This window comes from Microtus pennsylvanicus, chromosome 9 (assembly GCF_037038515.1).
Source record: "Microtus pennsylvanicus isolate mMicPen1 chromosome 9, mMicPen1.hap1, whole genome shotgun sequence".
In the NCBI taxonomy this organism is placed as follows: domain Eukaryota; kingdom Metazoa; phylum Chordata; class Mammalia; order Rodentia; family Cricetidae; genus Microtus; species Microtus pennsylvanicus.
The window spans coordinates 94,907,716-94,932,551 of NC_134587.1; the positions used below are offsets into that span (position 1 = coordinate 94,907,716).

The 24,836-nt window shown below is 43.0% G+C and overlaps 1 protein-coding gene across 1 annotated transcript in view; it reads right to left on the reverse strand.

Moving 5' to 3' along the window:
- Nucleotides 1-2,640: 2,640 nt before the first annotated feature.
- The window catches only part of Galntl6 (polypeptide N-acetylgalactosaminyltransferase like 6), a 1,064,237-nt gene continuing 1,042,041 nt past the window's right edge, over nt 2,641-24,836 (reverse strand). The window contains exons 12-13 of the mRNA XM_075986809.1: nt 22,375-22,524; nt 2,641-4,950 (exon numbers count right to left, since the gene is read on the reverse strand). Of these exons, the coding sequence (XP_075842924.1) occupies nt 4,783-4,950; nt 22,375-22,524 (318 nt within the window). The 3' untranslated portion in view covers nt 2,641-4,782. The remainder of the gene's footprint in view (nt 4,951-22,374; nt 22,525-24,836) is intronic.

A 24,836-nucleotide genomic window follows, 5' to 3' on the forward strand; every position in this document is an offset into this window, starting at 1 on the left:
CGCTTTGCAAAGCAAGAGCAATAATGAAATAGCCTTTGTCCTGTCATACATCAAATCAGAATGAGCAAAAACAGCCCTCAGTCTATTCTGGGTATCTACTGTCTGTACCTGGAGAAGTTGGAAATGTCTTGGTTTCAAGTTCCAGGTAAAATTTTAAAACTGTATTTAAGAACCCATCTAAGTTTAGAATTGTATTAACTCAGAAAAATAATTTAGGCAGATATAAAAACTCTTGACGCTAACTCTTCCATCAAACCACCTATAAAATATCATGTAAATACAATAGGAAGTGGTCAGTAGTGTGACAATAGTCTTGACCCGTTTGAAGGGAAGGCTAGTTGATTTCTTGAAGACAGGTAGAAGCAAAAGACTTTTTAGCAATTTCCACAGAGGAACCATAAGCAGTCAAATGGATTATAAATCAGATAATTATTTAATTTGTTAGGTAATTCATGTCACCTTTAGGAGCAAGGGGGCACTATGAATAATTATGTAGGTAAATAGACATAAACCAAGACTGTCCTTGAAAAGCCAGGGCATACGCGTCTTAGTTATGATTGCCTCCCACCCCAAGGTGAGTGATGTCAAGAGTAAAATAATTAGAAATAGGATCTGGAAATTTAACCAGCCCCTCTGCTGTCGTCAATCCTTTCAATTTTGTTACATTGAGCAGACGTAAACCGTGGAAATCCCAGAAATCTAGTGTGTGGCGAGCTGAAGGGGGCCACAGCTGGTGGGAGGGACACAGGAACCCTCTCCAGAGCTCTCTGAAGAGACGCATCAAACACCAGCCCGAGCTGTCTTTTTCTGAGAGGCGGCAGAAGCAGACACACCAGTCTGGAATGTCAAGTGCCGAGATGGGCGGCTGCGAAGAGAAGCTTCAGGCCAGTGTCGAGTCCGCCAAATGGAGTTGCAAACAGCTCCGAGTTCTGCGAGCAGAGGCTATAGACATAAATCAAAGAGCACTCTTGCCAGTGCCGGCAGTGTGGGAACGACTGGCCACTTGTCACGCTTCAGTGTCCTCAACCACAGCTCCACACGTGGAGAGTAATTACCGCGAGCCCTGTGGTCTGTGAGTGATGGTGGCGAGGGGAGAATTTACAGAGGCATTGCATGGGGAGGGCTGTCCACACCCATGTCTAGAGACACGATGATGCCCTTCTTCCCCCATATGTTCACTGTGAGGTGTTCCTTTGCATGATTTATGTTAAAGGCCTTGTTTCCAGCCTGTCCCCAGCACCTGGCCATGTACAGCAGGTTTATATCCCCGACAGGGAAAGAAACCTAAAGATATTTTAGTAAGCAGCTTCCTGGAATGATAAATCAACAGCTATAATATCATATTTTTTAGGATAATACTAAATTCTGAAGGGCAAAAAAAGGTCAGTATTTCTCTGCAAGGGAGGGCAAGGGAAAGCTATTGACTGGGAAAGAGTAGGGTAGGGTGCTAACAGCAGAGCTGGCTTCACTTGGTAGCACCCCCTTTCTGAATCTCGAGGTGTGTGAAGGATTGAGTCGCCCTCTGTGACTGAGGGACAGTTGGCTGTGGAATCAGAGTGAATCAAAGTGCCACTGGCTCTTTTGATGGATCTGCTGTCCTTAGAGAGCTGGTCTTTAAGTAAAAGATTTTTTTTTTGATCTTTTCTTATAGATAGTTCTAGAAGGATGAAAAATGGGGCCGGGAATACAGTTCAAAGCACTTGCCTTGCATGCTCAAGGCCCTAGGTTCAATTTCAAATTCAAAGAAAAAAAAATGGAAGTTTTCCATGTGAAGGTAAGGAACATACTTATAATTTGACAGCTATCTTCTTTTAAAACATATAATCGCTACTAAAAGAAATGGTGTCAGGTTGATATTGGTCTCATGGTTTTTAAGAAATGTAGAAAATAACGGGCCTATCACTTCTTTTTCATTGACTGTGAGTCCGTTTGTATTATGTGTTATTCATTTATTGTATAAAGTTCTATGTTATCAATTCACAAAATAGTCCTGGAACTTCCATTATTCACTGAGGCTTCTGATAGAATGACTACATTTAAAAACAGTCATGTGATCATAGTCATATAAGTAAATTACAGTAGACATATAAGCCGGTACATTAGTATTGCCAAGGTACTCATCCAGCCTTGAAAAGGCATGAACCACACAGCTAAGTCCCGATTGTTTTACAGCATAGGTTTTGTTTTTCCCCTGTAAATACACAAAGGGGGTTTCAAAAAAAATTAATTATTTTCTTCTTTCTCTCGGAACTACTCTTACAATGGAGAAACAGCTATTTTTGTTGACCACACCAACTTGATATCAACCCCATCTTGATAAAAGAATTGGTGTGAGGACTCAACTCTCAAGTTCTCAAAGAATTTTATTTCCAGGAACAGTCGCCTGAGGACTACTCAGTGCCTCCTGCTAACTGAAAGTGCAAACATATGCTGTTTTATGCTTTTCAGATTGTATTTCAAGCAAGTAGACTCCCGACCTTGAGGGGGACAGGGAGTGCCTCTCTCAATGTGCTTTTCTGGGCAGTACTCTACCCTCCTGCTCAGGGGCAGACTCTCCGGACTCCATTTGTATGCTCCCCGAGTGCACACCATCAATGACTATTCCATAGTTGGCAGTTGCATTTAATGTCCCAAGCTTCCTTTTTGTTTGTTTATTTAGAGAAAAAAATAATTTCTTTTTTTTAAATAATCTTTTATTCAGAGAGTAAGAGACCAATCTTGATGGATCACTGTGTATCCCATGAAAATGCTGCAATACTTAGGGTAGGCCCTAGCTGGCCAGCCATGACTTAACATCCTAAGAGATTATTACAAAGCTGGGCTTTCCAGGCTGCGCAACCCAAGGTTGTCTCTTTGGTTCGATTGTAAATAGCAGCCAACTGTCTAATGACATAATGTGAATTTTTATAGGCTCGTCTAATTCGCCAGCCAGATTGCTCTCTGAACATTTGAGATAAATCTTTACCCACTCCTTAGAAGTGTTCAACACACAGGTTAATTTCTCACTATTGATTTTCTCCGCTATGCATCTTGACTATTACAAGATGACTTGACCTATACAGAAGATCTCAGTGGCAGTCAGTTTTAAAAGAAACAGCTTTTTGAAAAGAATGCTTGAAAAAAAGAAGTTGGTAAAGACACCAAAGCAACCCCTCCCTGACCTTTAGCAGGGAGTTTGACTGCATATTTTGATTTGGTTTAGAGGAGAGAAAAAAAAAACGTGCACATTTTCAAGAAGAGGTATCGTATATTAGGCTGGCGAATGGTTGGGTGTCTTGATTGAAGTAGAGGATTCTTACCCAGGCCAGGTTAAAAGATGGGCTTCTCTGGATTTTTGCTATTTATCTTTAAAAAAAAACCCAAAGAAACAAAACCAAAATATCAAGCAAAATAAAAATTGATAAACAACAAGAAAAAGGGATTGACTCTTCTGGATTGTCCTGTCCTGGACTTTAGTGATCTATGCCCCAAATATATAGATCATCTTGACATATATATTTTTTATTAACAAGGAAACTATATTAAAAATAATAAAAATAAAGGTAAGAACACCCTGCACCTAAAACATCTAGAGCATGTTAATTTTGAACTTATTTCTTTTTTTCCACACTTCTGAAATACTGCCCACTAATAGAAAATAGAAAATTAATAGTAATTCCTTTCCTGAACTTTCAAATGAGACAACATCATTATTTTCAAGAATGGGGGAGATTAAAAACTAACACTTAAATAATACCACTTTTTAAATTGCCAGATTCAACAAAACTGAAGTGAATGAAGCCATTTCCACATCACTTGGAGTGAAGATTTATTTAAGACCAACTAAACAAATGACACGGAACCCACTGCAATGCCTTCTTTAATCAAAGTTAGAACTGGACAGACATCAGACTTCTTAAAATTTAAAAATAATAGAAAAGTAAAAATAGATTTCCTAGAGAAATTTCTTCCCTAACCTGTGTGTGTGTGTGTGTGCGTGCGTGTGTGCGCGCGTGTATGTTGTTTTGCTGCTTCTGTGAATCTTTCTTTGGAGTAACTGGGTAGCAGAGTGGCTTTTTTTGTTGTTGTTGTTTGTTTTTGTCTTTAACTGGATTCATCCAAGGATGCTGAATTAGAATGTCATCTGATTGGTGGAACATGGACTCCTCTGAACCACGACAGGAGTAAAGGCCCTGAAAGGAGAATGGCAGGTATGAATGAGAACATGGGATGTGCGTCTCAGATGCCGTGTACCCTTGTGCGAAGAGAAGACCAAAGAAAAGAGAATGGTATGAGCACTCTAAAATCATCTGCAGCACTTTAGAGGGTTAAACCTGCTTAACCCATTCCTCGTCAGAATGGCACCAAAGAGCTCACCCCTCAAGCGTGGCTAGTTCTAGGCCCGTGGTAGCCTCAGGTTGCCAGAGCAGTCATGCGCTCTGTTTCTGCCCCCCTCCCACCCGATTAATAGGATCCATTCATAGCTACTCACTACTGCAGGATTTGACCTGAGAAATGCTAGGATCGATTAACTCAGCAGTCGTGGCGAGCAGTCCCTAAATAATCTTTACCCTTGGCCAGCAAGGGAACTGCTAGTCTTCAGTTCTCAGCAGCAGCTGGTGGGGTTCTCAGCCAAGTTCTTCAGATATAGGAACTCCTCCCGATCAGTCTACGTTGACATTGCATTTACACATCTTTCGAGCAGGCTTCCTAGATCTAGGAAACGTTATTCCTGACTCCTTTGACCCAGGCGCCCGCTACAACACAGTTCCCAATCTGTAGGTGATCGCTCTTCTTTCCTTTCTAGGAGCTGGCAGGGTAGCTATTTTTTTCTAAAATAGTCATGTTGATATGTTCAAAAATCCATTGCTGAGTCTCAGAGAGAGGGTCACATCTGGCCATGAAAATCTTCTTCTCTGCAGGGTTGCAGTCCATGCAGCTGTTGCTTACAGGATGAAATAGTGTTCTGTCCTAGATGCATCAGAAAGAAAAGACGGATATAAAATGTGGCGAATGCTACAGCCCAACATTTATATGTGTAAAATACTTGTTTGTATTTGAGTAGGTACCCAGAGTCTAACTCAACCAGCCCTTGAGTCAAAGAATATAAGATTTCAAAGAATCTAGAACTTCCAACACAACTTAAGCTGAGGACAAAAATATGAATGAATTAATTTTTTTTTAAGAGAACATTCACTCATTTCTAGTTTTGGAGTGAGCATCATGTTGCAAGCTTAGCTGCTTACAAGTACAAAATGCTTCTAGCCATTTGGATAAAATATGACACACACACACACACACACACACACACACACACACACACACACACTGTGTTTAGTGCACAGTAAATAATAAATACACCCAACTAGAAGAGCGAAATTTTCCCCATCTCACACTGGTTGTCTATTGAAAAAGACAAAAGAAATCCATGCTGAAATTGAAATGCTAGGCGCTCGGCTGCCTGCCGTCTCTGGAAGATGAATGAAGGGGTGCGGACAAGTGACACTTGGGCCATAGCTGAGAATGAAAAGTCAGCTTTCTTAGTGCTTAAGAATCAGTGTCTTCCACCCCTGTAATCCAACATCTTGGAGGTTGCAGGCGTTTAGATAGCATGGTTCGGATGACTTTTTGTAAACTGGAGGAGGTGTCGTTGCCTTACAAGCCAGCTATGATAAATACATTAAATCACCTAAGTACTTGAGGCAGTTCACAGCTCAGTGAATAAAAGGTGCTCCCGCTTCCAGGGCACAAAGTCTAAGTCCTGAGCAAGCTCATTGTCTGAGCATGCCCCTTTTTATTGTATTCCTGGGAAGAGGAGGTGAAGTGGAAAGGAAACAACCCTTCTTTAGTGTCAAACACTCACTCAAATGGCATTTACAATTGTTCTTAAAAAGTATCAATAATTTGAGAAAAGGTCGCCAAATTAACACTTAAATTTTAGCATAGCAATGTTTTGTTGTTTAGCTTAGGAAGTATTTTGGGGTTCTGGTTGTTCTTCTGGTTGCTTTCCTTCAAGGGGGGGAACAGTAAATGGGCAGTACTTTTCGGATTTAAGAGTTTCTCAGCCACCCTTTGTAAACATTTATGGGTTCCTGGATTTTCAAACTCAATCAAACTAATATTTAATATCCTTGAAGGATCCGGATGTTTGCATGAAAGGGAAGGAGAAATAAGGAAGGAGAAACCTAACATGTGGGCAATTTGGTAGGCGTTTCTATTTTTAGTGTAAACAAAGGACTGTGCCCAACACAAAGGTTCTTTTCTCCTACTCTTTAAAGTCAAAGTTGGTTGTGGATTTCCTGAACTTGAGTTCAGAAGTCTCCTAAGGGTGCCTTATAGTCCTTTCCAACGTATTCACTAACTTCTCTGCAGTCTGACCCCAGGGGAAGGTTCTAAGAAATTCTCCTTGTCTGCCGGGGAGATGGTAGATGCCAGGAAAAAGGAGACTGTTCTCAGCTCCTCACCACAGCCTTGGAGATTACCTGGGCTCCTGCAGTCTCTGGCTCCTTGCACAACGCCTTCCTTCCTTGTTCTGCCCCTTCCCTCCGGCATTTCTCATGCCCTTCACCCTCAATTTCCAGCAGCGTAGCTGCCTGAATCTAATCTATTTTATTAGATTTGCAAACACCCTTTGTGGTTTCACTTTTTATATTGCCGGGAATCCAACCCATTCAAACTGTGGGCTTGCTAGGCAAGTGCTGTACCACAGAGTTATATTTCAAAATCCCTTCAAGTAGTATTCTTTACTGTTTTTACACTTATTTAGTGTGTAGTGTGTCTACATACGGGAAGACCAGAGGACAATGTGCAGGGTTCAGTTTTCTCTGTCTACCACGTGGGCTCCGGGGAGGAAACTCCGGTTGACAGGTTTGGTGGGATGCGCCCTGACTCATCAAGCCTTCTATTGGCTCCCTCAAAGACCATTTTTAAATTATAACGTTCAAGAAAATTCTACTTGACCCACTAAATTCCAACATGCTCTGTTGCGTGTGCGGGAACCTCCTTCCAGTCTTTAATACCTGCATTTCTTCCTGCTTCCTTTACCAACAGCTCAGGCGGACCTCCGGACAACCCCAGATTCCCCTTAAAAACATGCATTTTCGTGAAACCTAAAATAGGTAAAGAAAATGAGTATTCCATGGTTTATTCTCCTTATCTGTGCCCATGTGCCAGCATGAACACAAAAACAAACCAGGTTTCGTAAAGCGCCCTATTTTTCTGCACATCCCTTCAAGCTGTAAGGTATCACAGTTTGCAAACCCCTTGTGGAAACACATGTTCTGACAAATGCAGGTGTGCTCATAGGCACAGCCAGACAGGCTGTGCAGATGTGGTACAACTGGAACAATCCGGAATATGTTTCCAGTGCATGTACTTTGTGTCCTTAGAAGAGATGAAAACTGGGATTCTTTATCTATCTACACCAGGGAAGCTGATGGGGAATGAGCGGGTGAAGTAGACCAGTCCCCAAAGTCTTTCTTTGTCATAGACTTGAATGAACACTTTGTTCCAAAGTCTGCTTGTGACAGAGACAGTTTTACAGGGTGCTAAGCTAGAAGTCCTCCCCAATACCCAGTAGGTCAACTGACTGATTTCTGGCTACAGACCGGTCTCTGTTCACCCTTGTCTCCGGAGTGCCCAGCAAGGCCACAGAAATGAAGCTTCTGGGCACACTTTCAGCCTTCAACAGAGCATACCTTTATTGCCTTTGACCTTGGGGGGGTGACATAATTGCTATCTATAGGCTTCTATTAGAGCAGGCTTTTGGATCATTAATGTCTTTATCGACGCCTTTGCTAGCTGATTTAGTCAGCGGCGTGAGTCTGAATATGTCTTTTCTTCCTTGACAGCCCTCCTCTCCCCTGTCGTTCTTCCCATCGGTCATCACTGTTAACAGAACAGCATCCCCGCCCCAGTAGACTTGTGAGTACTTTGGAAAGTGCGATGTTCTGTAACAGCCTTCTGTACGTGATGATCGATGCTCTGTCTTTGCTTTGCTCTTGGTCCAGTCCTGACAAAAGGCAAGGCCCTGCCTGTCAGTGTGTCACCTTTACTTCACCTTGCCTGCGAAAACTGAAATCATAGAGCAGGGGAGGTCTAAGGATTGCTGAGCCGCCCGCCCTTCCTAATCAGTTCACGGTGCCAACCAATCCGTGCACGCAGATGAACACGGGTGGGACTATTTGGGTGGTTCGCTGGAAGCCACATGGGTTTAGGGCTGTCCACAGACTTGACTTGCATCTGTGTGGTACCTGGTATGTTCCCACATCCATAATGAACTTTATCCGCTCCCATATTCACATAGAGTCTGAGCTTAGTAGAATGAGCAAGTGGCTCCAAACATCCCAGCCTGCACTGGGGGTCATGAAGGAACCGAACACTAAAGACACAAAGACAGTAAAATAGACAGGAGAGCACATGGCTCACAGCCTGAGGGGCAGCGCAGTCCTGGGAAGAGGCCTGAGGTTTGTGACTGTACATGGAGCTGGATGAATTCTAACCATCCACTTGCTAGCTGTCTGCCACTGGAGCAGGCACTAAATTCTGCAACCCTTAGCTCACATACTTGTAAATATGGCTAACCCGCCCAAGTTTGCTACGAGAGGATAAAACGCAGAGTGGCTGGCTCCATGGTTCACATATAAGCAACTATGTAATAGCTTCCTCTTCCTCTAATTTATTTTTAGTCAGAAAGCCTCCCCAGTTCTGAGAATCAGAATGTACTAACCATCTGGTCTGAGACCAGCAAGCTATTCAATACCAAATTATATTTTCTGAAATCCTGGCAAAATAGAGCTTGAAAAACATTACCCTGTGACCCAATCCGTTGTCCACATTGTACAACAGTGCCTTCCTCTTTAATCCAAAGGATTTAGGAAACCATGGTCATCTAGGGCTAGCAAGGCAGGTTTGCTAGGTTATCGCAGAGCTTTGGCTGGTCTCTAGCATGAGCTATGACTATCTTTTCAGGTCCTGAGCTTTCTAGAAGACAAGACAATAAAATATGTAGACCTTTTGAATACATGATTGAGACGGGCTAATTGAGTTCAACAGATATTTCTAAAGTGCCCTTTATATTGTGGTTAGTGTCGAGGAAAGGCGTTGGGGAAGATAACCTAAGCCGCATCCTCTAACCCAACAACTAGAGCAGATCAAAAGGTACCTAATAAGTGTCTGAAGTAGAGAAAATATCAGTGAAATGTAGTGTAATAAAGGTGATTATGAAATAACACATGTATGCATTTGAGTTAAAAATTTAATGGGCAGATCCTGTTTGATAGGGAATCACATATTCACAGTTTCTTTCCATCTTTTGATGGGTACCTAGGTTGATTCTATCTCCTGGCTGTTGTGACCAAGGCCACAGCAAACATAGTGGTATATGATGACTTCATACCCATTGGGTATATAATCGGAACAACACAGCTAGGTAATGTAGTAGTTCTATTTTTGGTTTTATGAGGAACCTCCATACATATTTCCACAGTAGATGGGCTAATTGGCATTCCTGGCAACAGTATCCCATTGCTACCCCTATCCTCATCAACATTTGTTTTCCTGATGAGAGCCATGTCAACTGGGAGAAGAGAGAATCTCAATGTGGTTCTCATTTGCATTTCTCTGGTGGCTAAGGATCATCATTTATGAAAATTATTTCAGAAATTTGTTGGGATTTGTACTTTGAGAAGAATCTGTTCAATTAATTTGCCTGCTTATTGATTTAATTATTATTTTCTTTTGGTGGTTTACTTTTTGAATCTTTTCTATTTTCTAGATATGAATCGTTTATACATGAATAGCTAGCAGAGTTTCTCTCATTCTGTAGAACGTCTCTTTACAATCGTTTCCTTGACTGTGTCTCAGTTCTCTGGTCCAATGCCATCCATCTGTCAGGTCTTGCTATTATGTCCTGAGGACACAAAAGTCCTAGTCAGAAAGCCACTGCCTAAGTCTAAATCATCAAGTGTTTTTCTGTACCTTCTTCCTCTAACCAGCTCAAAGTTTTGGGTCTTATATTAAGATATTAAATTCTAAAGATAGAGGCAGAGACAATAAACAATGACGATAATAAACATGATGCTATATAAAAATGGGGAAATAAAAAGAACCCGAGATGGCAGTGATAGGACCTGAAGGAAAGAGAATTAGCTATTCACGTGTCTAAGTGAAAAAGCTTTCATAAGGAGAAGGGCTAGTGCAGTGACTGAGCACACCTTTACGGATCAATAGTCTAAGGAAACGAAACCAGAATAATGGCACTGGAGTAAGGGGTGATGGAGTGCCAGCTAGATCAAGTTATGGTGACAAGAAAAATCTTTGGTATCACCGGTATACAGGGAACATAGTACGGACTTCAGACCGTTATGTCTGAGAGGTAGACAAAGGGCCAAATCACGAAGATACTTGTGTGCAATTCTAAAATTGATTCTTTCCTGTTGGCACTGGGGGAGGAGTTAGACTTAGGGTACCAAGGAGGAAGGCATTGGATGACATCATAAGAAAAGAGATGAAGGCGACAACAAGCATCCAAATTTGAGCTGATACAGAAGGAAGGTGGGGGCAACCAGGGCCATGCTCTGAGGGCTACTTGAGATATCTGAGAAGTTAAATGCACAGAGGGTTATATTGAATGGGATGTGGGGCCTGTGCTAGAGGGAGGAGGTGAGTGGCTGGAGTAAAAGCAGAGCTGAACTGGGACAATGAAAGACGAACTTGGTGTGGAAGAATTGTCTGTATTCTGTCAATTATGTTTTAAATAAATGGTGGTTGGCCAGGCAGGAAGTATAGGCGCAAAAACCAAACAGGAAGTAGAAATGATGCAATAAGAACAGGAAAATTCTGGGAAGGAGAAAGCTGATTCCTCCCGCTCTTGCCTAGACCACCGAAGCAGCAGGATGTGATCTGCCCCACTGAAAAAGGTACTGAGCCACATGGCTAACAGAGATCAGAAAAATGGGTTAATCAAGATGTGAGAGTTAGCCAGTGAGAGGCTAGAACTAATGGACCAATCAACTAATAACTTATGGAGACCTATGTGTGATTTTCTTTGGGTCTAAACAGTTGTGGGATACCGGGTGGGACAAAAACCCCAACAACAAGCAGGCCTCCCATTCATGCTACACGAACTGGACCAGGAAGAGGGACGATAGTGATTTCTGTTCTAGACATAGTAAGTTGGAGATGTTCAGGCTTGGCTGTCCAATAAGCAGTTGGTTAGAGAACATGTCAGGGTAGTTTATCTATATAAAATGGAAATAATTACATGACTTCCTCTGATAAATTTACATATGATTGAAAACTTAAATGCTATAACAACATACATTGGAAGTGGGTACTTTCATAAGTGAGAATTCCTTCATAGTTGATGTCTCTGGTGTCTAATAAGGAGGAATGAAGGCTTGATGGGATGAGATTTTCATTCAGATTGTTCCTGGCAACAGTTTTTGCTAGCCATTTAGTTTGTCAGGGATTCACTTCCTTTATACCTGTAGAGTGAGTTCAGTAGACAGGAGACAGAGATAAGATATGCTATAGTGAGCTCTGCTTTGTTGCCTCTCAAGGTTATAGAGAAGAGTAAGGTTGATACGTGACAACCCTTTGCATTCTTGAAGAGAGAGAAACCAGTTCTTAGTTTTATCATTGGCTTCTGAGAAAATACAAATCGTTCCTAAATAGATAGAAAATGACAAGCAGTCATAAGGTCTGGCCATTTCTACTTTTTCTTTAGCAGGTCATGTTTCTCACAGAATGTTGGCCTTATGCGTCATTGCTCAATTCAGCCCATCAGCAATGACACCTCTGAGTGTTTTCAGTGTACGTATGGAGACGGTGCTGGTGACACCTCACTCTCAGCTGGTCCTCGGCCTCTCATCCTACATTCTACATACTGCATTCACCAGGCTGTGCATAGTGATATGCCAGGCATACCAACCTCAGTTCCTCTCAGAGCAGCCAGGAAATTCTCATGAGTTAGACCCCCTGTCTTCCATGCTCACTCAATGTCTTCGCCCTTCACTAAATTCTTAGCCTGACCTATATTATTGTGTGTAGTTCTGTCACTATACTGATGTCTGGTCTCATAGTTCAGCGTTTTCCTTCACACAATGTATTTCAGGTGGCTTCTCTCTGTGCTTTGTAGAAAACCAAGACTCTGCCTACCTCAGGGTCTTGGGATAAATTGATACACACACACAAACACACACACAAACACACTCTCTTTTTGTACTACTTTCATCATTAATTTTTGCTCACTCTTTGTTTTTTTTTCAAAAATTATTTGGAGAGCTAGGCGGTGGTGGCACATGCCTTTAATCCCAGTACTGGGGAGGCAGAGACAGGAGGATCTCTGCAAGTTTGAGGCCAGCCTGGTCTACAGAATGAGTTCCAGAACAGGCTTCAAAGCTACAGAGAAACCCTATCTCGAAAAAACAAACAAACAAACAAACAAAAAACCCAAACAACATCAACAACAACAAAACTCATTTGGAGAAGCTTTCCCTATACCTCTGGTCTGTGCAGGGCCCAATGCTCTGTGTTGTCATATTGTGCAGTGTTGTAGTTTGACTTTCAATTGCTATGATGAAACACCATGACCAAAGTAACTTGGGGAGGAAAGGGTTCATTCATCTTCTGCTTCCACATCACAGTTCATCACCAAAGGAAGTTAGGACAGGAACTCCAGCAGGGTAGGAACCTGGAGGCAGAGGCCACAGAGGAATGCTGCTTCCTGGCTTGTTCCTCACTCGTTGCCTGGCCTGCTTGCTTATAGAATCCACGGTAGCAAGAACCACAATGGTTTGGGTCCGCCCCATCAATCACTAATCAGGAAAATCAGGCTTGCTTATAGCCTCCTCTTATGGAGGCATTTTTCTCAATTGAGGCTCCTTTCTCCCTGGTAATTCTAGCTTGTGTCCAGTTGGCATAAAGCTAGCCACTGCATGCTGTGTTCCTTATGCATATATGCATGAATGTATGTAGATATGGATGTATGTCATTTATATGTATTCTCAAAGTTCCACATGTAGGAAAATATTTTCCCAGATTTTGCTGCTTCTGCTCATATTTCTTATATACTCTCAATCACCCTGCCTAGAGTCTCGTGACCCTACACCCCTCCTTTCTGCATACCTGCGTGTCATATGGTGTTAGGAGCTCTGCCCAGATTCCCTCATTTCTTTTCCCCTCACCACTTCTTGAGGAACCAGAATGTCGAGAAGCAGGAAGCTAGATTCAATTATCCTTTCAGCAAATATGAACTAAGCCCTGCGATGTACCACTTGTCCTCTTGGTATACACCAAGAGTGCACACACACACAAAAAAAAAACCCAGTCCTTTTGTGAAGTTCCCCTTCTAATATTTCCTCGTGAATAGTTAAAATAGTACAGAAATGTCTGGTATAGAAGTACAACCACTTTAGACAATGTGCTTCTCTCTACTCCAATTTGGGGTGTTCAAATCAAGCCAGAAGATAACTTGCTGGACACATGGAAGGTAATAGCTAACATTAATCGAACTCTTATGTGCCACGCTCAAAGTACAACGAGTTTTCACTTACTTATAGTGACAACTATTGAAGGTGAGTGCTTTTATTATTTCCATCTTATAACAAGGAAAGAGATGTGTGGCAAATTTTCCAAGGCTCCAGTGCCAAGACACATCGTGGAGCTCATGACTCAAACAGCAGCACCCCCGCCCTATCCTCCCCCAAGGACCCAGAGTCCATGTCCTGAATGTCTTGCAATGGCAAAGCATTTCTTCTTGGCTGAGGCGACTAGCAGCCTGGCTCTATCTCCATGTCTGTTCAGACCGGAAAAAGGGTCCTCATCAACAACGTCAGGAGTCTTTTAGACCTCTAATCGCCAAGCTCTGCTTCCATTTGGCTGTCTAGATCCCGGCAAGCACACGCCTCAGCTTTATGTAAGAGCAGGAACATAGTCTGTGAGCTTTAGAGTCTGTCTAATGCAGACTGAGGCCGCGAGCAGTTAAGCACACAGGGGAATTGTGAAGCAATGGGGTTGTTGCTAAGTCGAAATGGCAGACTTTAGAACCCTGTGCCAGTCAGCTGACTTCAGCTAGAGACACAGGCAAACCAGAGTGGGATGATGTCACTATGGGAAAGGTTCTCCTTCCTGCTTTCAGAACAACCCTTAGCTGGGTCTCAAGGGTCCTTTCAGGGCACCGGGAGTTACCCTCAGCTCGGAGGAAAAAGCTTAAGTAGGGCGCCCCTAAAACCGTTTTTTACCGAGAGAACGCCAATAGAGTAAATATATGCTTTCCCAGTGGCTAATCCTCTTCCCACCAGGTTGATTGTTGAAAATAAATCACAGGTCTCTACATCGCCACTTCCTCCTGGTGCACGCTATACTAGTGCGGATGGTCCATGTCTCTTGACAATATAGGTTCACTGCTTGATGCGTGGCCCTCTGGGGAGTTAGCTTTGCCCTGTTCTGAAAAGGAAGCTAAGCTGTGAGTTGGAACCAAAGTCTCCTTAAGGTACGGTGACTCACTGCAGCCCAATCACTCTGTCGCGTCTAAGTGGCCGCAGTAGGCATTGCGCAGCTGGTTTTCAACAAAACGTTTTTTGAAAGTCTTTGTTTTCTGATGTTCAAGCTGGAGGACGCTGAACTGGGATATATTACTAGTTTTAGGTAAATTTGTGAGCTGATAAGGAAATTGCTTCAACAGACGTCCCGTGTCCCTTCTGATATATGTTAGAGGACTCAGTCAGTGAATTCAAGCGTTGGGAATCAGTCAACTCAGATGAGGACATTAAAGATGGGTTGACTCAACAGCGAGTGGTGAAACAGTAAAGTCGTTCAATTGCTTTTAAATGCGGTCAAAGAGCCAAAATCCAGACTGGGGTAAAATTTGAAGTTCAGATTTTCATTACTATTTTGGGGGGTATGATGGTGATTATCCGAAGGCCTTGTGCATCGTAAGAATCTGCTCTATTGTTGAGCTACATCTCCAGTTCCTGAGATAGGCTTCAATAGAAACAAATGACTAACTATCCAAACACAAAGGATGCATTATACAGGTAGAAGATGGGAGAGATGTCAGAGTGGCAAAGAGAAAGAGGTTATAAATATCTTGCAATGCTAAGAGCTAATTAAAAAGCCAAGTGTATGAATTAAGCAAGAAAACCAATCAGCTCGGGGTAAATGAACAGCAACACTGGTTATAGCAACAGATGATAGAGGCTTAAAGAAAGGATGCCGGTGGCTCTTCTGGTTTTTTTTTTTTATGATGACAGCACACTGCAATTTGATACTCTTTTCTGGGTTGGGTGCTATCTTCTAGGACTTTAGAGCGGTGGCTCTCAACCCTCCTGATGCTGTGATCCTTTAATCCAGCTCCTCATGTTGTGGTGACCCCAACCATAACATTATTTTTTGTTGTTACTTCACACCTGTAACTTTGCTACTGTTATGAGTGGTAATGTAAATATCTGTGTTTTCTGATGGTCTTAGGTAAACCCCTAAGGGTCATTCAACCCCACAGGTTGAGAACTACTTCTCTAGATGTCCAGGAGGTTGAGTTAGATCAAAATAAAGTCATGTATAGAGCAGAACCTGGAAGCTGGACCTCTTCATCAGAAGGAAAGATTAATGACCAAGCAAACATTACAAAATATTTTCAATTTTTGAGCAAAATTGATTGAACTTAATCTCTAGAGTACCGTAGGCCATAGAAAAAGCTCCCAACAACAGGGGCTGTTGGAAACGGATGGGCTGACCTGGAAGAGTTTAGCTCTTCAACTATGAGCACACATTTAGCATTTTGTAAATGCATCATAAATTATAACTACATCCCTTCTTTGTTAACTTAGTAACTTAATTGTGGGCACTGTATTTACCTGGGGTCCTAAGTCACTGTCTCTCCAGAATGCTTTAAACTCACAACTTCGTGGCATTCCATCTGGCATCTTTGTGGACCGGCATGATTTTATGATGTAGAGACTGAAGCCTAACATCTATGTTAAAATAAATTCTCAAATGTTGGCACTTGCCGAGAATTTTACCCCTCAGTCCCTTTAACTAACAGGGCAGTTGTAGGTATCAGTCTAACTGGGCAGGCGCTCTCCTATTTCCACTCTCTGCTTCATGCAACTTAAAAGTCTTTTTTTTAGTGGAAATTAAAATTTGAGAAAACCCTAGAGAACCACTACAAAAAGTTATTTGAAACATTCAATGCTTGGTCAGTGGGGGAAGGTTATTTGTAATGTTTTCTGATGAAGAAATGTGTTGGGTTTATCCAGTACAGTTGAACCTTACGATAGAGTGGGTCCTATATCCACAGCCAAACCATTGTATGTTTAAGTCAGTCTTTGGATATTCACTTATAAACTTCACTATTAGAGATTATGGAAAGCATACGGGCATGTGAAAGAAAGGAGCTAGGCATGGTGGCTCAAGCCCTATGTCTAAGCACTTGGAAGTGGAGGCAAGGGGAATGGGAGATCTGGGCCATCCATGATTACATGGAGAGTTTGAGGCTATCCTGGGCTACATGAGACCTTGTCTAAAAGAACTCAAAAGGGGATGGGGAAAGGTGATAAACTATTCCTGACCTTGAGTAGTTAAGGGTGATGAATGACTGACCATGTTGGTCAATGTTGAAGGTAAAAGAAGGAACAAAGTGATGCTGGGGTCACCCAGAGGCCTAGATGCCACCAGAGCAGGAGGCAGATGCGGGTTAGAGGAAGCCTTTATCTATTGCTTGTTAGAACATCTAGGAGATTTCAAGCCTTATCAATACCAAGACCTCACCATCTAGAGAGCCTTAGGTAGCTTACAGTGCAACACCTCAATCAGTGTGTTTTCATGTGTGTTGATAACATGTTTCTATAATATTTAATTCTATTTACCACTGCTTCCAGATTTTCTTGGCTGTCTTTGATCCTTTCTTTTCAGTGTTAGAGTCTATCGGTTTTCACATATGAATCTGCTGAGGTTTATGGACTTTACACTAAATGTACATAACAATTTGAAAATGTATTGTCACAGTATTTTAATCCTTAGGATGCCCTCTCTATTAAAAGAATTCATTCAGAGGACGTTGCCATAGGTTTTCTTCTTCACCCCCTCTCCTGCCCACATGGGGCTGCGGCTGGAAATCAGTTTCCTCTCACAAATGCCAGGCAAGAACTTCACCACTGAGCTATACTCTCAGCCCCCTTCTATAGCTTTCGCTGTAGTGGTCTTGATGTCGCCCCCACCCCCAGACTTGAACCGAACTATTTATCTTGAGCATTTTATGATAACTACAAAGAACTGCTTTTTAATTTCATGTTCTGTTTTTGTTTTTTTTTTTTGCCCAAGTAGAAATAATTGTTTTCATCCTGTTGAAACCATGCTAAATGTTCTAATTCAATTTTAATGGTTTAGTTGCACAGTCTTTTGGATTTCCAAAATGCTCAAACACATCATCTGTGAATAGTCCATTTACCCGCTTCCTCTCAAATCTTGATGCCTTTTAAATTTCTTTAGTCTTTCTGATTACACTAAATATGAGACCTTGTATAAGTTTGAATAGAGGTGATTACAGTCTACTTCTTATTTTACATTCAGTCTCCAAGGGAAAGCTTTTCTCTCCCTCTTGTTTCTCCTTCCCTCCCTCCTTTCTCTCCTCCTCCTCTTGCTCCTACTTACATCCCCCTCCCTCTCTCGTACAGTCTCTCTCTTTAGTCTAGAACTTGCTGTTCGGAAAAAGGCTGGCCTTAAACTTTTGGCCTCCTGATAGGATCATAGGTGTGTTCCCGTCAGCCCTGCCCACTGGAGGGGAGTTTCGGGAGTGATAAGAGTGGTGGTGTTTGTGGGCTTACTCTATACTGTAGATTAAGTAAGTTGATGCCTATTAGTTTGTTTTCTATTGGGCTACTTGGTAAGACAGTAGAAACTTTAGGATCACACACACATATTTATGAAAATGTTTTGCAGCCACCTCTCAAATAAATGGCTTGTGCTCAAATTCTTAATTTAGGTTATATATCGGGGACACTTAAAAAGACATATGCTATAGGCCACCAGTAAAATGTTTATGTAAAAGGAGGAGGCTATGGGAGACAGCTTTTAGCCTGGCAAGGATGCCAGCAAACCAGTGCCACTCAGCATGGGTTTGCCTCAGTGACATAGCACACCAGGTCACTCTTTGGCACTTTTGTCAATGGGAAGCGTGTGTTTGTCACTCACACAAGATGGAGATTCGGTCTTACAGTCAGAGATTCAGCTACAGGCTCTCCCTGATTTATCAGGTAGATATTGTGTCTGTTAGAGCAAAGAAGAAATGAAAGTGAAGACAAACTAGCCATAAGCTTGGCCTGTTTGCGTTGAGACAGGTCTGATTTTGCAGGCCTGGCTCACAGGGTGTAGGCTGGACCACTTTGTCTAGGCTAGCCTGGTCTTACACTCCTGGTAACCCTCTAGCTTCTGCCTCCTGAGTACTAGAAGGTCAATTGTGCGCTCCCATTCTGGCCAGGCTATAGTAAGTTTGATTAAGATGAAGGCCCGACCATTGTGTTGACCAGATTCTGAAGGGCTGGATGAGAATTGGGAGGTAAAGTGAGTCTCTTATACTCAGTGAGAAACCAAGTTGTATTGAGAACAGAGAAATGGAATGACCAGATATTCTGGAAACTCCCCCTGAACAAGGCAGAGTGTGAGAAAGGCAGGGAGATCCTTTAGGAAGCCCTTGAGTGATCCAAGGGTAATGTGGTAAGGGTGGCAGTCAGAGCAGGAGACAGAGCAGTGGCAAAGGGTGTGTGTGTGTGTGTGTGTGTGCATGTGTGTATGTGAGAGAGAGAAAGAGAGGTGTGTGTGTGTGATTGTGTGTGTGTGAGAGAGGTATGTGATTGTGTGTGTGTGAGAGAGGTGTGTGTGTGTGCGTGTGTGTGTGAGAGAGGTGTGTGTGTGTGCGTGTGTGTGTGTGTGTGAGAGAGAGAGAGAAAGAGAGGTGTGTGTGTGTGATTGTGTGTGTGTGAGAGAGGTGTGTGTGTGTGTATGTGTGTGTGTGTGTGTGTGTGAGAGAGAGAGAGAGAGAGAGAGAGAGAGAGAGAGAGAGAGAGAGAGAGAGAGTGTTGCATGTGTGGGTGTGAGAGAGAGACGGGGGATATGACTGGGCAAAGGGAGTAAAAAGTGGTAGTGACTGACCAGATGTGACAGATGTGAGGACTGAATTGGAGAAAGGATTTCTTGTTGAATGATGGTTTAAACACTTTTACTGGGGTTGCTGCCCTTGTAACAGGGGTCCCCCTGGTGGCAAAAGAGAACCAAAGTAAGGATTCCTCTCTCACAGGCTCTTCTGAGACATGTGTACAACCATGGTTACAATATCGTAAAATAGGGATGCCCCTCTGCCCTGGGGTAGCAAAGAGACACATCTAAGAATAGCTGAGAGCTAATTATTGATCATGGAACAGGAAGTGAGGTCTGACCACATCCTTGATCTCTCAAAGGAGGCGGATACTGGCCAAATTCTTTCTCCAAGAAATCTCCACGTAGCTGGAAAAGATCAGTTGGAGTCTGTAGCCCTAGATCCGGTAAACCCTGGGGACCTCTCCTGGGAATTACTGATCCTGTTTCTTCAGAGCACAGCCAAGGGGGTGAGTGGAGACTCCGGAGCTGGATTCACCTGAGTTCGGATGCTGGCTTTGTCACAGGTGTGCCAGCATTGGTATCTTCCTCTGTGCATTCCACACAATGGCATCTAAGTGATTACAGGGATTCAGTTGGAGGTGGTCCTGAGGATGGTAATAAAAAAGGGGGGCACTCCAAAACAGCTCAGAGAATTACTGGACTAATAGACCACTCCCCATTTCCTGAGCCCAACCAAGGGCTGCAACTGGACAGGGAAGGCAGCATTCCAGAGAGCTCTCTGTCTGATTTTTTTTCCTCTCTAGGTAGCAGCTCTTGAATTTTCCAAAACAGGTGTGCTGTATAGGTCTGAGTCATCAACCAAGATGAGATATTTCAGAAACTTCCCATTTTAAGCCTTCGGCATGTTCCTGATTTTGTATAAATATCTTGCTTGCTATATAAATATGCAAAGTGCAACCTCTTGCTGAGTGCTGCGACCGACCTAAGAAACCAGCCAGAGCATAGGCGCATCTAGTGATTATCTTTCACCGATCCCTTCGGATACTGGAAAGGTTTGCAGTGTTAAAGCTCATACGAGCTAAACCGTTGGAAATCACTGCAGCCTGGCTTTCCCTCTCCGGGAGCTCTGTGGGCACATGCATTAGTCGGTCTGATCCATCTGCAAGCCTTTGTGAGCTCCCTAATGAAAACAACTGCATTTTCAGGGCTTAATTGCATATTATTGAGTGGTCTGCCTCTCATTCTGTAAACGTCCAATGATGAGGAACGTTCCGTTCATTAGAAAGCTCCAGCCTGTGAGGGAGAGCTGGTGTTTTATTGATGTATACAGAAAATATCATCCTAAAGGTCAGAAAATAACTATTGGAGAAAAAAGGCCTACCCTACCCAACTCCATGTAGACAATATTGTATCGAATAGCGGGAGTTTGACAAGACTAATCAATCACACATTACACACACACACACACACACACACACACACACACACACACACACAACCAGCTAGCAATTCTCTTCCCGTGTGCTTGTGAGAGCATCTTCTCACTAGTTCCCTAGATTTGAAATTGCTTTGTCAGATGCAACAGCTGACATTGTGTGCCTCTTCTAGAGATACAGGAAACATCTTCTGGGTCCTCAGGAGGTGTTGATGTGTGGAATAAACAGTCCAGTCAAGTCTGCTCTGAGTGAGTCTGGTTGGGGTACCCACCTCAAGAGGCAGAAACCAGCGTTCTGGCTTTCATGAAGTGAAGAAGCGCATTCATAGCCAGTGCCCACACCAATCAGTGCCCATCCGCCAGCCTCTTCCCTCCAGTTCTCTGTAATCTGGGGAATATTGGCTGGCCTTTGTCGCACCATAGCCATGCTCCTGGATAAAGAACTAGGTACGTTTTCCTGATAGCCCAAGTAAGTCTGGATTGTGCAGAGCACAAAATAGTAAGTAGGAAACATTGGCTCCCTGGCTGGGAAACACATAAAAATAATACTTGAAAATACTTTAAAAATATAATTGTTTAATTAACTCAATAAACATGAGTCTATATTTGTTTTAAAATTATTTTCTATTATTAGGTATATTTGTTTTAAAACTATTTCTATCATTAAGTATTATCTTGTAGTTTCTTATTTTTTAGGTTTTCCCCAATATGTTTGTCTTCAATATATCAGAAGAGACTTCTGACCAAATCACAAAACAGGCTACTTTTATTCCAAGTGTTACAATTATATCTACATGAATATATATATACATACATACATATATATGTGTGTGTGTGTGCATGCACGCATGTGCGTGTGAATGCTATTGTTTTAACCAGACAGCTGCCATGCAATAGCCAGGGGTATGCAATAAATGAATAGATGTATTAATGTATGTGTGTTGTGAGTTAAGATTTTTTTAAAAGAATTATGTATAAGTGTATTTGCTTATTTGATGTTAGGCCACTTTTTATCCCAAGTTGATCAAGCTGAGCTTAGGCTTCTTTCCTGTGTTACTACTGACCTGGAGTCATTTTTCAGGGAAATGGTACACACGACACGTGAGGACAAAAGCGCAGACTCCCTGCTGCGTCTTCCCCTGTCATGGTGGCCTCCACATGCGTGAGCTGAGTGTGTGTGCATATGTCCAGGTGACACTTGGGATTAAAACAGCGTGGTTTTAACCAACTGCCGGAGCCAGTCATTCTGAAGTCATGACCGTTGTAGAATATTATTTTAAGTTGTGTAACATTTGTTTATCGTATGGAGCATTTGTTTTAATGATGCAAAGATGTGTTGCATTCTTTTATGTTGTATCTGCTTAACTCTGTGAAGCTGTGATACTGTGCCAGTCTAAAACAGCTGATTGGTCTAGTAAAAAGCTAAATGTCAGTAGCTAGACAGGAGAGGGATAGGTGGGGTTGGCAGGCAGAGAAAATAAATAGGAGAAGAAATCTGGCAAGAGCGACCAAGGAACCAGAGAAGGAGAAGGAGAGGAGAACATCAGAGGCTAGCCACTCAGCCACCCAGCCAGCAACCCAGCCAGCCAGGTACCCAGCCAGCCAGGGAGTAAGTAAAGAACGGTATATAGAAAGATAAAATTTTGTCTAGAGGCAAAAAGTAGACAGAATACTTGAAGTTAAAAAAAAGCTGACTAGAAATATGCCAAGTTAAGGTCGGGCATTCATAAGAAAGAATAAGCCTTCATGTGTTTATTTGGGAGCTGGGAACTTGGCTGGGGGGGGGGTGTTCGGGAGACCTAAAAAAAGTAAAACAAAACAAGTATATATGGCAGTCTGAGAATGACCACAGCACCTACCCTTACCTTCCGGTATCCCCAGAGCTGGTTCCCTTTCATGCCGTGACAGTCATAGAGCGTGACCGGGCTGCTGTGTGAGATGGCATCGAAGCAGAATTTTCGGGTGTGCAGAGGCTCGCCGGGTCGGATATCTTCTCTCCACCCGAAAGTAAAGAGCTAGCAAAACAACAGGAGCAGAGAAGCTGCGGTGAGGTCAATGGTCGGGAAGTTTCCGGAGCATGCGCAGAGGTGTGGTAACAAGGTGGAAGCTCTTGGCTTGTGAATACAAGGGGCATGCATGTCTCTGCACAATCGAGGGGTTGAAAAGGCGACGCTTCAAAGTGCCGGCAAGACCGGTGGCCAGACGGGTAAACATGCAAATGAGAAACTGGTAAGGAAGGAACAAGAGGAGGGGTGGAAGGGAGGGAGGGAGAGAGAAAGGTATTTTGAAGGTGGAGGAAGAGGAGGGAAGGATGAAAGATGAGAGAGGTGAGAGGGAGAAGGGAGGGGGTGGAAGGAAGGAGAGGAGAAGAAAAGCCTTTAATAGAACTCTCGGCATTTATCATGTAGATAAAGTGTTCCTGGATCAAGGACGGTGGCGCTGGCCTAATGAGCAGATTAACTGCCAAAGGACAAGACTTCAAGTTGAGCTGGATTGATGCTCGCACCTTGAAAAATCCAATTGAAGGAAAAACCGAGCTCAATGAAGGAAAGAATAGGCAAATTAATTTTCTGGCGTAGGTAAGAGCAATTCTGTGGGGTGATACAGTCAGTTTTAGATTGGAACTCACAATAGGAAGTCCAGTTCCCACTTACAGGTCCCTCACCTCCAACCTGAAACACGAGTTTTATGGAATGATGGATACCACAACTCCACTTAATGCTTCAATACCACAACTCCACTCAATGCTTCAATACGCCGTCCATTGCTTCCTAGTCTTGCCTGTCTTATCCATCTTCCTCTATACTACGTATGCTACGTATGTGGTCCTAAATCAACTCTACAATGTTAACAGACAACATTCCTGTTGGGAAAGAGTCTTTTCTTGAGTTACTTGAGGGTACCATCCAAAAAAGCCCTTAGCTGAAGGGGAAGATGGACCAGGGAAGCCTTGGGATTTCTTCCGGGTCCGGTTTAATAGGTTATGTGATTCTTCAAGGAAGCTTCTAGGAGGAGACAGCAGTATGAAGCAGAGCTGTCAGGGCCAACATGTTACTGGCAGAGAGCTAACAGTGTGCAGGGCTAGAATCACCTAAATACACTCGCCACTGACTTGGTCTTCCAGATACGTGGGTTTTCAGGTCCCACCTAGAGATAGGGCAAGTCTAGAGATGGCTAAGAGAAAACAGTTAAGTGGTGGGACTCTGAAAACAATTGAAAGGACTAGGGTAAGTAATCTGCATTAGGAAAAGAAATGATTTAAATCCATACATGCAAGAAACCTATCTGAGGAGAAGTGAGTGTCCATGCTCCGTGCCCCTGAAAGGCAGGCAGGACAAGAGCCAGGCTCAGACAGGACAAGGGTTAGCGTTTGTGATGGAATCATGAGCAAGAGTTGTGTAGTGTGTCTGTCTGTCTGTCTGTCTGTCTGTCTCTCTCTCTCTGTCTTTTGTTCTCTTAGGTCCTCCATACAGGAAAAACGCCTATTTGGGATGCTCCTAAGTTTGAGCTCTCTTCCAAACAAGCTGCTTTCGTGACTTTTGAAGTACCGTCTCCAATCGTCTCCTCTGCAGTAATCTGTCTGCCCAACAACATGGTGTCACCATGGTTCTCCTTTCCTGCTTGGGTTTAAATTCTCTCAGACCAGCTTTCACCAAAATGCTCAAAACCCATCAACCATGTTGTGTGTAGCCCCTGGGAGGATTTTCCCACTGTGTCTCCTAGGAGACTCATCAAACTCATTCTATCCTACACTTGCTGGATTTTCACGTCTTGGCTAGCCTGTTCTCCTTAGAGTTATTCTAGTTGACGGTAATGTCATTCATTTTGTCAGCCATGAAGTCTTTGAACTTTTGCCTCTTTTACTTTCCTCATTTAATGACTTGTCAAGTCTGATCACTGCCTCATCTTTGGCAGTATTGGTGAGCACTGAGCAATGACTATACCACTACCGCACAACTTGCCACTTTGGTCTCATAAGCATTTTTGGAATTAGTTTCACCCTCTGAATCTTCACAAACATTGTTCTCAACATCTCTTGTTTGGACTACTGTAATAAACTGCTTCCGTTCTCACATTCTTCTTTCTCTCTCTCTCTCTCTCTCTCTCTCTCTCTCTCTCTCTCTCTCTCTCTCTGTGTGTGTGTGTATACAAGCACGTGTGTTTGCGTGCACGCATGTGCGATCATGGGGGTTCAGAGGTCACAGGTATTATTCTTTAGTCACTGTACGCTTTTGTTTTAAAGTCAAGGTGTCTCCTGGGCTGGGACTTGCCGCATTGGCTACACTGACAGCCTGTGAGCTACAGCGTTCCTCACGAGTGGTTCACT